At 45.8% G+C, this 17,284-nt stretch overlaps 1 protein-coding gene across 6 annotated transcripts in view; it reads right to left on the minus strand.

Moving 5' to 3' along the window:
• LOC134349806 (cGMP-dependent 3',5'-cyclic phosphodiesterase) overlaps positions 1-17,284 on the minus strand; it is a 309,387-nt gene that overhangs the window by 66,871 nt on the left and 225,232 nt on the right. For all 6 annotated transcript variants that reach the window (XM_063054695.1, XM_063054696.1, XM_063054698.1 and 3 more), the window contains 3 exons: positions 15,520-15,650; positions 8,529-8,640; positions 5,282-5,321 (listed from right to left, as the gene is read on the minus strand). In XM_063054695.1, the coding sequence (XP_062910765.1) occupies positions 5,282-5,321; positions 8,529-8,640; positions 15,520-15,650 (283 nt within the window). The remainder of the gene's footprint in view (positions 1-5,281; positions 5,322-8,528; positions 8,641-15,519; positions 15,651-17,284) is intronic.

Below are 17,284 nucleotides of genomic sequence, written 5' to 3' on the forward strand. Positions count from 1 at the left end.
ACGTATGCAATAAAACGAGTTACTGGGCAAAAGTGACAATTGCATCTATTGAATGTTTGCACAACCAATTCATTAATAAAGCACCTTGTTAAATGTATAAAACATGTCTGCATCAGTGTTATCTTGTATTTCCATACAATGTTACATTAGGCTGTTACACATCTATTGTCAGATATTGTTGTGGTGTTGGAGGCTGCATTCAAGAAAAGAATGAAATGCTGCGTTGCCGCCACCATTTGTTCCGGCACGTCATGACAGCGTTCTTAAAAATAGCTGGTTACCCCGTACACACTACGCTGGATATTAGGCGTTTTCAGATTTATTCACTCTGGAGAGGTGTTTCTGAAAAGCTCCATTTTCGGGGGAGGAAAACGTCGTTTCAGTGTGGACGGAGAGTCAAAACGAAGAGAAAAAAGCTTCGGTTACGGATTTATCCGGTCTAGTGTGGACGTAGTGTCAGTCAGCTCCATCACGGGCTCGAGCCTCCCCACCATCAAGAATACCCTCCAAAGTCGATGCCTCGAGAAAATGGCATCCACCATGAAGGACCCTCACCACCCAGGACATGCCCTCTTCTCCACCGCTACCATCAGTGCGGAGGTACAGGAGCCTGAGACACACACTCAGTGATTCAGCAACACCTTCTTCCCCTCCTCCATCAGATTTCTGAAAGGACATTGAACCCATGTACACTACGTCAAGCAACACACATCAAAGTTGCTGGTGAACACAGCAGGCCAGGCAGCATCTCTAGGAAGAGGTACAGTCAACGTTTCGGGCCGAGATGTCGACTGTACTTCTTCCTAGAGATGCTGCCTGGCCTGCTGCATTCACCAATAACTTTGATGTGTGTTGCTTGAATTTCCAGCATCTGCAGAATTCCTCGTGTTTACGTTTTTAAATACATTACCTCACTACTTTTTTCACTCTTTTTGCACTAATTATTTAATTGACATTTTCAATGCACTCCTTACTGTAAGGAGTATTTTTGTTTTTATATACTGCAACGTACTGCTGCCCCAAAACAAATTTCACAACATATGCCAGTGATAATAAAGCTGATTCTGACTGACTCTTCCCCCTGCCATCAGATTTCTGAATGACCCACGAACAACACCTCTTTATTTCACCCTCTTTTTTCACCACTTTTTAAAAATATTTCTTTTGGTAACTTACAGTAATTTTTTTCTGTCTTGCTCTGTACTGCAACGCAAAGCAACATATTTCACGACAGATGCCAGTGATAATACACCTGATTGTGACCTGGCATTTGTTGGGAAGTGCAGTATTTATTGCTCAGCCCTGAGAAGGAGCCGCTGAGCCGGCTGTTTAATTGAAAATATAGAACAGTACAGTACAGGTACAAATTGTAGATATGGTCAAAGATACCCAGAACCCATGCCATGCCATCTTCTTGTACCTCCCCCCTCGCAAGGAGGAGGTAAATAACAAACGACTTCGTTACTTCCTCACCAGGTTCAGGAACTTTTGTTTACCACTGCATACTTTAATAAACCTATACAGATGTACTGTTCAAAGCATAAACACAAGAGATTCTGCAGATGCTGGAAATCCAGAGTAACACACACACTCACACACACACAATGCTGCAGGAACTCAACAGGTTAAGCAGCATCTATAGAGAGGAATAAACAGTTGACCAGTTGACGTTCCAGGCCAAGGCTCTTTACCAAGACTCCGGTAGACTGTTTATTCTTTTCCACAGATGCTGCCTGACCTGCTGAGTTCCTCCAGCACTTTGTGTGTGTTACAGTTGGAAGCATTCTGAATGGTTGAGCTATAAGGAGAGGTTGGATAAACTTGGGTTGTTTTCTCTGTAGTGGTGGAGACTGAGGGGAGATCTGATAGAGGCTTATGAGATTATGAGAGACTCCGATAGGGTGGACAGAGGGTCTTTTCCCAGGGAGGGTTTGAAGGGTTAACTATTTCCCTCCGATGATGCTGCCTGACCTGCTGAAATCCTTCAGCTCTTTGTGTGTTACTCCAGATACCATTACCTGCGGCCTCTTGCGTTTCCTGTACTCAGTGTCATGACCGATAAAGGCCAACATGCCAAACGCCTCCTTCACCTGTCTACTTGTGACCACACCTTGAGAGAATTATGTACTTGTAATCCTAGGTTCCCCTATTTTACAACACTTCCCTAGATTCACAGACCTAACTGTGCCTTAAAGGCCAATAAGAGGATGCAGAGGAGATTTACCGAGAGGCTGCCTGGATCAGAGAGGATGTCTAATGAAGATAGGTTGAGTGAGCTAGGGCTTTTCTTTTTGAAGCAAAGGAGGACGAGAGGTAACTTGATAGAGGCATACAAGATGATAAGAGGCATAGATTGAGTCGATAACCAAAGACTTTTTCCAGGGCGGAAATGGCTAATATGATGGAACATAATTTTAAGGTGATTGTTGGTAAGTGTGGGGAGGGGATGTCAGAACAAAGTTTAGGAGGGATTGGAGACAAGTAGGTGGTGGGGGGAGGAATGTCAGAACAAAGTCAGAGGAGAGTGGTGAGTATTTGGAACATACTGCCAGTGGTGGTGGTAGAAGCAGATACAATAGTTCATTCATTCGTTATCTGCCATGTGTTATGACGTGGGCGATCATGGTCTTTCCATGACCTTAACTGTTCTTGGAAAAGTTTCCTACAGAAATGGTTTGCCATTGCCTTCTTCTAGGCAGTGTCTTTACAAGACGGGTGACCCCAGCCATTATCAACACTGCCTGGTGTCAGTGGTCACATAACCAGGACTTGTGATATTCACCAGCTGCTAATACGACCATCTGTATGCAGTAATACGACCTCCGCTAGCCTGCAGGTCACCCTTGGGCAAGGTGTAGCACCTGCTCCCACGGCTTCACGTGACCCTGATTGGGGGGCTAAGCAGGTGCTACACCTTGCCCAAGGGTGACCTGCAGGCTAGCGGAGGGAAGAAACGCTTTACACCTCCTTTGGTAGAGACATATCTCCACCCCGCCACCCATAGATACATTAGGGGCATTTAAAGACTCTTAGATAGGCACATGGATGATAGAAAAATGAAGGGATATATAGAAGCGAAGGGTTAGGTTAAAAGGATAGTACAACGTTGTGGGCCAAAGGGTGATGATCTATTTTATATATTCAGTGTTACGGGAAGAAGGCAGGGAGATGCGGTAGAGAGATCAGAAATCAGCCTTGGCGGAGCAGACTCAAGTGGCATAATTCTGCTCCTATGTCTCTGTTCTAACAACATTCCCCTAGACTCATACCATTCCAGGTGACGGCCTAGACCGTGCCTTTAAGGTCAGTTCATTGGCAGCTTGTTTGATGTGTAATTTGAGGAAGAGGCGATGCATTCAACAACAATCAGTTGTAGGCGATGCTCCTGTTGGCACGGTATGCTATTAGCATAACCTGAATAGTAAATCCAATTTCCTCTGCCTTCCGGCAGTTATATGTGCAGAATAACAGGAGCAGTACAAATGAGACATTAAGGAGCTGACAAACACAATACATTGCAGAAGCAATGAACCACAGGCAAATCCACACACACGACACACTGGAGGAACTCAGCAGGTCAGGCAACATCCATGGAGAGGCGAGACACTTCATCAGGACTATCCCCTTATCCCTTCATTCATCAGTCCTTTCTTTATAAGACATAAGACCATAAGATATAGGAGCAGAAAGGTTTAAAAGTAATCAGAGGGACAGCTTTTCCATGAGAAGATGATGAATCCACGGAATAAGCTGCCAGAGGAAGTGGCTGAGGCAGGTTCAACAGTATTATGCTGCTGGGGCAGCAGGCTGAGGGTAGCAGACACCAACAGAATCAACAAACTTATTTGTAAGACCAGTGATGTTGTGGGGATGGAACTGGACTCTCTGACGATGGTGTCTGAAAAAGAGGATGCTGTCTAAGTTGCATACCATCTTGGACAATGTCTCCCATCCACTACATAATGTATTGGGTGGGCACAGGAGTACATTCAGCCAGAGACTCATTCCTCCAAGATGCAGCACAGAGCATCATAGGAAGTCATTCCTGCCTGTGGCCATCAAACTTTACAACTCCTCCCTTGGAGGGTCAGACACACTGTGCCGATAGGCTGGTCCTGGACTTATTTCATAATTTACTGGCATAATTTTACATATTACTATTTAACTATTTATGGTTCTATTACTATTTATTATTTATGGTGCAACTATATCGAAAACCAATTTCCCCCTGGGATTGATAAAGTATGACTATGACTATTTCAGAAGCTCTTGGACAGGTACGTGGAGGGGCAGGGCTTAGAGGGATATGGGCCAAAAGCAGAATTTTTTTAATGTATTTATTTATTTTTTATTTTAATTTAGAGGTACGGCAAGGTAACAGGCCCTTCCGCCCCCACGAGCCCACACCACCGAATTACACCCATGTGTCCAACTAACTTACCAACACATACAGCTTTGGAACGTGGGAGGAAACTGGAGCACCCAGAGGAAACCCACCAAGTTGAGGGGAGAGTGTACAAACTCCTTACAGACAGCGGCAGGAATTGAACCCGGATCACTGGGACTGTTACAGTGTTGCACTAACCGCTACACAACGGCGTCACCCCTACTGGGACTAGCTGGATGGGCGCCATGGTCAGCATGGACTGTCTGGGCCGAAGGGCCTGTATCCATACTCTATTGCTCTATGATTCCAGTTAACCTGTGGAGTTCATCCCCCCGAGCTGGAGATTGAAGGAGGGCGGGTTTTATCCACACGGGTGTAGAGGTATGATTCTCACAAGCAGGTCAGCATTAGTCAGACCACGTCTTGTTGTGAGTGTGACTCTCTCCCCCTGACCATAACACACCCCTGTCTAATCCATCACTGCCTCTGCAGACTTTCTCAAAACGTTCTGCCTACTGCTTAACGTCACTGCAGAAATTGGGTTTCTTTCCAAAGGGGGCAGTACAGTTGTGTGGTGGTTCGTGTAACCCTTTATAGTGCCAGTGATCACTGATTGGGGTTCAGTTTCACTGCAGTCTCCAAGGAGTCTGCACGTTCTCCCTGTGACAGTGTGGGTTTCCTCCAGGTGCTCTGGTTTCCTCTCACACTCCAAAGATGCACGGGCTAGAGTGAGTAAATTGTGGGTGTGGTAACACCTAATGGCTGCCCCCTGCACATCCCCCGACTGTGCTGGTCACTGAAGCAAGTAAAAGCATTTCACTATGTTTCAATATTTTGACGTACATGTGACAAATAAAATTAATCTTTATGGGAAAAAAAATTATATTTACTTACCTAAGTGTGTGAACAGATTCTTGGCAACTTGGAGAAGAGCCTGTGGAGAGAGAGAGAGAGAGAGAAAGGGAGAGGGAGAGGGAGTGGGAGAAAGGGAGAGAGGGAGAGATGAAGAGAGGGAGAGGGAGAGATGAAGAGAGAAAGAGATGAAGAGAGGGAGAGGGAAGGAGAGAGAGAGAGATGGAGAGAGTGAGAGAAAGTGGGAGAGAGGGAGGTAGGAGAGAGAGAGGGAGAGACAAACAGTCAGCAGTTAATAGGGTAACGAATTCTCCAACATGCCCAGCCCTGGCTCAAGGTCCTTCCTCCAGGTTCAGGCACAAGAGCATCTACACCACAAGTGATCTCTCAACATACAGTATGGACAGACACACACACACACACACACACACACACACACACACACACACACGTGCACTCTTCTCTCCCACGTACACATTGCACACAAGTGGATGCTTATTCATGCACACGCAGTCCCACACGCATTCACACACACATACAAAGACTCACACAAACCTACATACTCATATATGGGCACACACAGATACACAGATGTTTACAGATATAGACATAAACACAACAACTTTGTGGATGTGGATGTGAAGAGGCTGTTTCCTATAGTGGGGAAGTCTAGAACCGGAAGGCACAGTTTCAGAATAGAGGAGGAATTTTTTTAAGGTGGTGAATCTGTGGAATTCATTGCCACAGGCAGCTGTGGAGACCAAGTCGTCGGGTGTATTTATCGCAGAAGATGATAGGTTCTTAATTTGTCAGGGCATCAAAGGTTACCAAAAAAAGGCAAGAGAATGGGGTTGAGAGGGATAATAAATCAGACACGATGGAATGGCGGAGCAGACTTGATGGTCAATTGGATAAGATCATAAGTCAAGAAGATTTACAAGCTATTTGGCCCATCTTGTCTGCTCCACCATTTCATCATGGCTGATCCAATTTTCTTCTCAGCCCTACTCTCCTGCCTTCTTCCCGTATCCCTTCATGCTCTGACCAATCAATAATCTATCAACCTCTGCCTTAAATATACTTAAAGACTCGGCCTCCACAGCTGCCTGTGGCAAAGAATTCCACAGATTTATCACTCTCTGGCTAAAGAAATTCCTTTTCATCACAGTTCTAAAAGGACACCCCTCTATTCTGAGGCTGTGTCCTCTGGTATTAGACTCTCCCATATTGGGAAACATTCTCCCCACATCCACTCTATCAAGGCCTTTCACCATTTGATAGGTTTCAATTAGGTCACCCCTCATTCGTCTGAATTCCAGTAAATACAGGCCCAGAGCCATCAAACGCTCTTCATATGACAATCCATTCAATCCTAGAATCATTTTCGTGATCCTCCTTTGAACCCTCTCCAGTTTCAGCACATCCTTTCTAAGATAAGGGGCCCAAAACTGCTCACAATACTTCATGTGAGGCCTCACCAGTGCTTTATAAAGTCTCAACATTACATCCTTGCTTTTATATTCTAGTCCTCTAGAAATGAATGCTAACATTGCATTTGCCTTGCTCACCACAGCCTCAACCTTCAAATTAACCTTTAGGGAATCCTGCATAAGAACTCCCAAGTCCCTTTGCATCTCAGATTTTAGTACTTCCTCTCCATTTATAAAATAGTCAACCCTTTCATTCCTTCTACCAAAAGTGCATGACCATACACTTCATGACACTGTATTCCATCTGCTAATTCTTTACGCATTCTCTTAATCTTTCAAAGTCCTTTGTAGCCTCTCTACTGCCCCTCCACCTATCTTCATATTATCTGCAAACTTGGCAAAAAGTCATCAATTCCATCATCCAAATCATTGCTTTATCCATGCTCGAATCTTTCCTGTAATACCATGGGCTCGTAGCTTGTTAAGCAGCCTCATGTGTGAAAACTTGTCAAAGGCCTTCTGAAAATCCAAATACACAACACCAACCGATTCTCCTTTGTCTATCCTGTTTGTTACTTCTTCAAACAATTCCAACAGATTTGTTAGGCAAGATTTTCCTTTGACAAAACCATGCTGACTATGGCCTGTTTTATAATGTGCCTCCAAGTACCCTGACACCTCATCCTTAATAATCGACTCCAACATCTTCCCAACCACTGAGGTCAGACTAACTGGCCTATAGTTTCCTTTCTTCTGCCTTTGTCCCTTCTTGAAGAGTGGAGTGACATTTGCAATTTTCTAGTCTTTTCAAAACATTCCAGAATCTAGTGATCATTGAAAGATCATTACTATTGCCTCCACAATCTCTTCAGCCACCTCTTTCAGAACCCTGGGGTGTACACCGTCTGGTCCAGGTGTCTTATCTACCATCAGGCTTTTTAGTTTCCCAAGAACCTTCTCTCTAGTTATGGTAACTTCGCACACTTCATGCCCCTTGACACCAGGAATTTCCACCATACTGCTAATGTCTTCCCCAGTGAAGTCTGATGCAAAATACTTATTCGGTTCATCCGCTATTTCATAGTTCCCGCATTACTACCTCTCCAGCATCATTTTCCTGCGGTCTGAGCTCTCTTATACACTTTATGTAGCAGAAGAAACTTTTCATATCCTCTTTATTATTATTATTGGCTAGCTTACTTTTGTATTCCATCTTTACCTTCTTAATTACTTTTTTAGTTGCCTTCTGTTAGTTTTTAAAAGCTTCCCAATCCTCCAACTTCCCACTAATTTTTGCTTTATAATATGCCTTTAGGTGAGTGGGTGTTGGGGAGATTGGATGGGGAGTGTTGACGCAATTTAATTGGTGTGCATTGGCCAATGAAATAAGTGAGATTGGTGTGATTGGACAGGTGAACGTTGGGGTTATTAGATCGGTAGGCATTGGGGTGATGGAATGGGTGTGCGCTGGAGCGATTTGATATTGGATTATTGTGTGACTGGATTGGTGGGTGTTGGGTGTGATTGGATAGAGGAACCTTGCAGTGCTTGGATTGGTTGGCATTGGGATTATGAGATAGGGTGATTGGATAGGGGACCTTTGGGGTAATTGGATTGGGAGCACAGGTATAATAGGATAGGCAGGAATTGGGGTGGTTGGACAGGGTGTGTCGGATGATTGGATTGGGAAAATTTGGAGTGATTGGATTGGTTGGTATTGGGGTGATGAGATAGGTGGGTGTTGGGTTAATTGGACGGGGATTGTTGGTCTGACTGGATTGGTGGGCACTGGGCCAGTTGGAAGTGTTCTGAGCAAGAGTTGGTCCATTGTCCAGATTTAGCCAGATCCACCACATCACCTGACATTCGATCTTCAGTTTCTGCTCCTTCTGCACTGACATGGTGCTGGTGAGGACGCTGGCTGTGTACTGGAAACAATGCCGAATCGTTTGCTCGTCCACCTCCGTGTAACTGCGGGCAGAGAGGGAACACACAGTCCTGTGTTGGTTACAGTACTCTTCACAGACCTGGGGTGATCTAAAATGCCATAACCACCTCCACCATTCTGCCACCCCTCAGTTCCTGCCTCCCCCACCTCAGCTGCTTAAGCAGCAGTGAGCATCCCTCTCTGTGAGACCATCCATTGATTTGTCCTGGTACACCTTACCCCCTCCTCTCCACCCCTGACAGATCCTGGACTAGGGTGATCACACTCTCAGTTCCACCCCCCCAGTGTCTAGCTTAGCTAGTTAACATGTTAACCAGTGGTGCAGAACCCAGAGATCGGGAAGGGTTAATAGAAGAGCTACCTTTATGGCGTGCTTTCCACAGTCATTGCCCCATCACTTTGGAAGATGATTGGCATTGGTTTGTTATTGTCACATGTATTAAGATACAGTGAACAGCTTGTCTTGCACGAGTATAGCGAGGAAGATTGTGAGGTCAAAGAGTCCATCTTATTGGACTGGGGGCCATTCAAGAGTCTGAAGACAGTGGGACAGAAGCTGACCTTGAATCAGTGGTACGTGCTTTCAGACCTGATGGGAGAGGGGGAGAAGAGAAAATGTCCAGGGTGGGTGGGGTCTTTGATTATGCTGGATGCTTTACCGAGGCAAGAGGTGTAGACAGAGTCCATAAGACCATAAGGCATAGGGGCAGAATTAGGTCATATGGCCCATCGGGTCTGCTCCGCCATTCAATAGTGACTGATTCTTTCTTTCCCCTCCTCAGCACCACTCCCCAGCCTTCTTCCCGTAATCTTTGATGCCATGTCCAATCAAGAACCTATCAAGATCTTCCTTAGATATACCAAATGACCTGCCCTCCACAGCTGCCTGTGGTAACAAATTCCACAAATCCTCCACCTTCTGGCTAAAGAAATTTTTCTGCATCTGTTTTAAATGGACACCCCTCTATCCTGAGGCTGTGCCCTCTTGTCCGGACTCCCCCACCATGGGAAACATTCTTTTCACATCTACTCTGTCTAGGCCTTGAAAATATTTGAAAGGTTTCAATGAGATCCCCCCTCATCCTTCTGAATTCTAGTGAGTACAGACCCAGAGCCGTCAAACGTTCCTCGTATGATAACTCTTTCATTTCTGGAATCATCCTTGTGAACCTCCTCTGAACCCTTTCCAATGCCAGCACATCTTTTCTTAGATGAAGAGCCCAAAACTGTTCACAATACTCAAGGTGAGGCCTCACCAGTGCCTTATGAAGCCTCAGCATCACATCCCTGCTCTTGTATTCTAGACCTCTTGAAATGAATGCTAACATGGCATTTGCCTTCCTCACCACCAACTCAACCTGCAAGTCTATGGAGTGGAGGCTGGTTTCTGCGAGGTGCTGAGCTGCACACACAACTCAGTAAATGCAAGTTTTTTGGACTGAATAAGTATGAATCTTTACTAGAGAGTAGCCCATGCTGTTGAGTCATAGACATATACAGCACAGAAACTGGCACTTTGGCCCACCATGTACATTCTGACATCTATATTATCATCAGACAGGGCCTGGAGTATAGGAGTTTGGACATTTGTATAAGTCCTTGGCGAGGCTGCTCCTGGAGTACTGTGTACAGTTTAACCACCATGTTGTAGTCTTGTGAGACCATGGATCTGCATCTGGAAAGTCTTCACTCTCCAGGGCGCAGGCCTGGGCAAGGTTGTATGGAAGACCGGCAGTTGCCCATGCTGCAAGTCTCCCCTCTCCACGACACCGATGTTGTCCAAGAGAAGGGCATTAGGACCCATACAGCTTGGCACCAGTGTTGTCGCAGAGCACTGTGTGATTAAGTGCCTTGCTCAAGGACACAACACGCTGCCTTGGCTGGGGCTCGAACTCACGACCTTCAGATCGCTAGTTGAATGCCTTAACCACTTGGCCACTTGGCCACATGCCCACCCATGTTGTAGTAAGGACGTGGTTATCTGGAAAGAGTGCAGAAATGATTTATTAGAATTTGTCAGGACTCAAGTGTCTGTATCTGGTATTAAGTATTTGTTTACATATGTATGAGTCTGTGACTGTACGGGCGTGTGTGTGTGTGTGTGTGTGTGTGTGTGTGTGTGTGTGTATATGAGTGTGTGTATGAGTATTCTCTGTGTGTTGTGCACTGAGTCAGACTGCAACAGGGAAACGATGCAGCAAATCTCAGGGACATTCAGTTCAATCAATTACTATCCACTCAGAGTCCATGTGAAATGATGCTGCCATCAGGAATCCAACCAACACTTTACAAATAAATCCGTTTGCTTGTTGCCATGGAAGCAGAGATCCCCAGAGGTTGTCGTCAGATGATAAGCTCCCCACTGATAGGCACACAATATACTGTGGATAAGTTGTAGCCATGAAGGATTTCCAGTAAGATGGTGGCATGTTCGATCGCAACTGCTTCTACAGGGCCAACCAGAGGTGTTGCTGTCGTTTATAAATATATTTTTTTTACAATTACAAGACCCAGATAGACATTGAGGTTCCTCAGGTCTACCCCATCAGCGAGTTGCTTGTTGGAGGAGACACTGAAGGAGCTGGACTTGGTGCAGATCATCAGAGAGACATTGGAGCAGTTGGTGCACGACGGTGCTGTGCAGTCTAACAATGATTGATCATCCTAGTCGCTTTTCTTGTGATCGCAAGACCCTGTTGGACATTGTTAAGGTGGAATACTGCAAGTCCAATTCACTGTTTTATTGGTAGACGGCAGGGGTGGACATTGAATATAGAACATAGAGATCTACAGCACATTACAGGTCCTTTCCGCCCACAATACTGTGCCAACCATGCAGTCTACTCTAGAAACTGCCTAGAGTTTCCCTACCGCATAGCTCTCTATTTTTCTAAGCTCTATGTATCTACCTAAGAGTCTCTTAAAAGACCCTATTGTATCCGCCTCCACCACCATCGCCAGCACAGCATTCCACTCACCCACTACTCTGTGTAAAAAACCTACCTCTGACGGTACCTATTTCCAAGCACTTAAAACTATACCCCCTCATGTTAGCCATTTCAGTCCTGGGAAAAAGCCTCTGGCTATCCACACGATCAATGCCCCTCATCATCTTATACACCTCTATCAGGCCACCTCTCATGCTCCGTCACTCCAAAGAGAAAAGGCCAAGTTCACTCAACCTTTTCTCATAAGGTATACCTCCAATCCAGGCAACATCCTTGTAGATCTCCTCTGCACTCTCTCTCTATAGTATCCACATTCTTCCTGTAGCGAGGTTACCAGAACTGAACACAGTACTCCAAGTGGGGTCTGACCAATGTCTTGTACAGCTGTAACATTACCTCACAGCTCTTGAACTCAATCCCATGGTTGATGAATGCCAACACACCATACGCCTTCTCAACAACACTGTCAACCTGCGCAGCAGCTTTGAGTGTCCTATGGACATGGGCCCCAAGATCTCTCAGATCCTCCACAATGCCAAGAGTCTTACCATTAATATTATATTCTGTCTTCAAATTTGACCTCCCAAAATGAACCACTTCACACTTATCTGGGTTGAAGTCCATCTGCCTCTTCTCAGCCCAGTTTTGCATCCTATCAAAGTCCAGCTGTAACCTCTGACAACCCTCCAGACTATCCACAACACCCCCAACCTTTGTATCATTAGCAAACTTACTAACTCACCCTTCTACTTCTTCCTCCAGATCATTTATAAAAATCACGAAGAGGAGGGGTCTCAGAACTGGTCCCTGCGGAACACCACTGGTCACCAGCCTCCATGCAGAGTACGAACCATCTACAACCACCCTTTGCCTTCTGTGGGCAAGCCAATTCTGGATCCACAAAGCAAGGCCTCCTTACTTTCTGAATGAGCCTTGCATGGGAAACCTTATCAAATGCCTTACTGAAATCCATATACACTACATCCACTGCTCTACCTTTATTAACGTGTTTTGTTACATCCTCAAAGAACTCAATTAGGTTCATAAGGCATGACCAGCCCTTGACAAAGCCATGCTGACTATCCGTAATCAGATTATGCCTCTCCAAATGCTCATAATTCCTGCCTCTCAGGATCTTCTCCAACAACTTGCCCACGACTGAAGTCAGACTCACTGGTCTATAATTTCCTGGATTATCTCTACTCCCTTTTTTGAACAAGGGAACAACATTTGCAACCCTCCAATTCTCCAGTATTTCCTCATCCCTATTGATGACGCAAAGATCATTGCAAGAGGCTCAGCAATCTCCTCCCTTACTTCCTACTGTAGCCTCAGGTTTACCTTCACTGGTCCCAGTGACTCTTCTAACTTAATACTTTTCAAAAGCTCCAGCACATCCTCTTTCTTAAAGTCTATATGTTCAAGCATTTCAGTCCAGTGTAAGTCATCCCCACAATTGCCAAGGTCTTTTTCACTGGTGAATACTGAAGCAAAGGTATTCATTAAGTACTTCCGCTACCTCCTCTGACTCCAGGCACAACATTGTGGGGTAGCTACATGGCCTCGGTCATAGTGAGGACTAGGCCTTAAGCCACGGTGTTGCCTGTTCACAGCCGCCAGGAGAGAGGCATCAGATTCGGTGCACTACAGTGGACAGGGTGTAGCGCGGCATCCAAACTGGAGTCGGTCCTTGCCCCCAGTGTTCGCTCAGTAGAAGACAAGCTGTATTGTGTTGGACTACAGACTGCTCCATCATTTATGGACTCAGGGACTTGGACTATATTTTATGGTGCAACTGTCTTTTACTGACATCTTTTATGTATTTGCCATCTTACATGTGCTATATGTGCCTTATTTTATGTATGTACTGTGTTTGCACCTTGGCCCCGGAGTAACGTTTTGTTTGGCTGCATTCATGGATATTCATGTATGGTTGAGAGACAATAAAGTTGAACTTGAACTGCTCCACCAACACTCTCATTTCATTGAATGCCAACACATTAATCTTCACAATATCCCACCGTCACTCTCCCACCATTGGATGTCCCTCAATATCCCGCTCCCACTATTCAACAATTGATGCCAACACATCAATCTTCACAATATCCACCGCCACTCTCCCACCATGGGATGCCCCTCAATATCTTGCTCCCACAATTCAACAATTGGATGCCACCAAACATCCATCTTCATAATATCCCACCTCCACGTTGCCACCGTTGGATGCATACACACCCAACTTCAACATGGCCGATTGCAATTGGCGGAAACTTAATTACCTGATTGGTTGATTCTTGACTATTTAAAAAGCTTCTATGTCCCCTTTACTTCCTTAAGATTGTTATAGTCGTCCGGGGGGGGGAGGGGGGGAGGTTGGGGTGGTTAGCTCCCACTACCTATTAAATGTTCCCAATTGTGTGTGTCTCACAAAAGCCTCTGACAACCAAGTCCAGCTCCTGGTTTTCACATGTGGCTTAGCTACTCAGTTCAGCGGACTTTTTCTACTGACAAAAGCAGGAGCAAAAGTGAGTTACTGGCGCCTTAAAACCAATCGCTTCAGGCAGGTGGGGCTTTTCAGTCATAGTCAGCAATTCATCTGCCTTGCTGCCATACCCACTCTTCGGAAACCCTGAGGAAAAATATGGAGCTGGAGTCTCTAAGGCAGTCCTGGCAACTTCAGTCCTGGTACATTCAGTTCTGGCAACTACTGTTACACTGTTGGTGCCAAACTGTGAGGTCTCTGCCTTTCCTTCGGATTCATCAGCTGCGTGGAGGGGGGTGGGGAGCTTGCTACATGGACAACAGCTTGTTCTCCATATCGTACTGCCCTGGCTTGTGTATCACGTAGACAGCTGGGACACAACATCCATAGCCAACCCCAACTAACAGAGAACCTTGTCCCCCTTTGGCCCTAATCAATTTTCATCGACGCATCATAAAAAGCATCTTATCTGCTTGCATCATGGCTTGGCGCGGCAACTGCTCTGCCAGTGACAAGAAACTGCAGAGAGTTGTGGATACAGCTCAGCACTTCACAGAAACCAGCCTCCCTTCCATGGTCTCTGTCTACACTTCACTGCCTCGGTAAAAAGTAACGAACATAATCAAAGACTTCACCCACCCCAGACATTCTCTCTTCTCCCCCTCTCCCATCAGGCAGAAGATACAAAAGCCTGAAAGCACGTCCCATCAGGCTCAAGTACAGCTTCTATCCCACTGTTATAAGACTACTAAATGGTTATCTGATACAATAAGATGAATTCTTGACCTCACAATCTATCTCGTTATGACCTTACACCTTACTGTCTACCTGCACTGCACTCTTTTTGTAATTGTAACACTTTATTCTACATTCTGTTATTGATCTAACTTGTTTTACCTCAATGCACTGTGTAACAATTTGATCTGTGTGAACAGTTTGCAAGGCAAGTTTTTCACTGTATCTCGGTAACAATATAATCATAAAGCAATTTACAAGTTACACGTCTTGAGTGAACCGTTTTAGCATCCTCCCCGACATGCGGTTTGTTTTTTTAATTTTTATTTTGAGATACAGCGTGGAAGAGGGCCTTCCGGCACACCGAGCTGCACCACCCAGCAACCACCGATTTACCCAACCACAGGACAATTTACAAAGACTAGTTAACCTACTAACTGGCACACCCCTGGACTGCGGGAGGAAACCGGAGCAGCCGGAGGAAACCCACATGCTCACGGGGAAGACGTACAAACTTGCTTACAGAGGGCACTGGAACTGAACTCCGACGCCCCGATCTGTAATACCGTCGTGCTAACTGCTACGCTATCATGGCACCCCGATTAGAAAACCTCATTGCTGATTGTCCCAGCTAAACACACCAAGGTTTGAACGCAACCTCCGTCTGCCACAGAACTTGCACTTGCCACTGCCCTGGTAACCGATTCCCTGCGAATGGTTTGCAACGATGCACTCACTAATTGCCCGCTCGTTTGTTGAAGGCACAGCCCAAGGCGACAACCTTATCTGTAGCCCGAGAGATGACCGGAACACATAACATGGTGCGGACCTCAAATCCCAGCATGCTGTTCAGCTTCATGTGCTGCTCCTGAAACACGAAAGGAAAAAGATATTTTATTTATTTATCAATATAATGTGGAATAAGCCCTTCCAGCCCTTTGAACTATGCCACTAGCAATCCCCAAATTAACACTCACCTAATCACAGGACAATTTACAATGACCGATTAACCCACCAACTGGTAGGTCTTTGGACTGTGAGAAGAAACCAGAGCACCCGGAGGAGAATCACACATTCCACAGGGAGGACTTATAAACTCATTACAGACAAGGCCAGGAGTGAACTCCGAACTCCGACATCCAAGCTGCAATAGTGTTGTGCTAACCACTGTGTCCCATATGAGAAATGGATTCAGATTCTGATTTATTCATTAATCAGGTGTACATCGAAACAGACAGAGAAGTACACCGTTTTGTATTAACATCCAACACACCCAAGGATGTGCTGGGTGCAGCACGCAAGAGTCACCACACATTCTGGCACCAACATAGGATGCCCATAATGCTCTGCAGAACAACACAGAACACTACAGCAACACTGGCCCCTTTTCTCCCTCCTAGCCACATACATGGACAATCCTCCAAGTCCGGGACAGACCTCCAATCTCCAGTCTCCAGGCTTCAGCTTCTGGACTTCTGATTGAACTATGGGCTCTGGTCTTCAGTATCAACTCTCAGACTAGCCGATGATGGTACCACAAACCCTAGACTCAAATTCCAAGTGGTACATACATCCGATCCTGGTTCACACCAGCTGGAACAGCCCAATATCCACTGATGTCCTTTGTCACCCATCCAATTGGCCGGAATTCAAATGCAGAAGGGGCAGGAGAAGGCTATTCAGCCCCTCTACCCTGCTGCAACACTCAGCAACATCAGGACCCGGCACCAGTCCATCGCAGAAACCAGCTTCCCCTCCATAGACTCTGTCTACACTCCTCACTGCCTCAGTAAAGCAGACAACATAATCAAATACCCCACACACCCCAGACATTCTCTCTTCTCCCCTCTCCCATCAGGCAGAAGATACAAAAGCCTGAAAGCACGTCCCACCAGGCTCAGGGACAGCTTCTATCCCACTGTTATTAGACCATTAAATGGTTTCTTCATACAATAAGATAGATTCTTGACCTTACAATCTACCTCGTTATGATCTTGCACTTTATCATTTACCTACACTGCAATTTTTCAGTAGCTTTTACACTCCATTCTGCATTCTGTTATTGTTTTCCCTGGCTGTACATCAATGCACCCTGTAATGACCTGATCTGTACAAACACCGCTTTTCACCATAACTCTGTACACGTGACACTAATAAACCAACAGCAATACCGGTGTCACCGTTCCTTCATCGTCACTGGGACTAAATGCTGGAACTCCCCCCCTAACAGCAACGTCAGGTCACCTCCACGAGAAGGATTACGGCAGTCACGAAGCTGGCCCACCCCCACCCTCTCAGGGGATAATAACGATGGGATAGAAGCTGTCCTTGAGCCTGGTAGTACATGCTTTCAGGATTTTGTATCTTCTGCCTGATGGGAGGGTTGAGCAGAGAGAACATCTGGGCTGAGCGGGGTCCTTCGTTATGCTGGCTGCTTCACTGAGGGAACAAGGGGTGTAAAGCCCATGGAGGGGAAGCTGGTTTCTGTGATGGACTGGTACC

Source organism: Mobula hypostoma, chromosome 7, assembly GCF_963921235.1.
Source record: "Mobula hypostoma chromosome 7, sMobHyp1.1, whole genome shotgun sequence".
In the NCBI taxonomy this organism is placed as follows: domain Eukaryota; kingdom Metazoa; phylum Chordata; class Chondrichthyes; order Myliobatiformes; family Myliobatidae; genus Mobula; species Mobula hypostoma.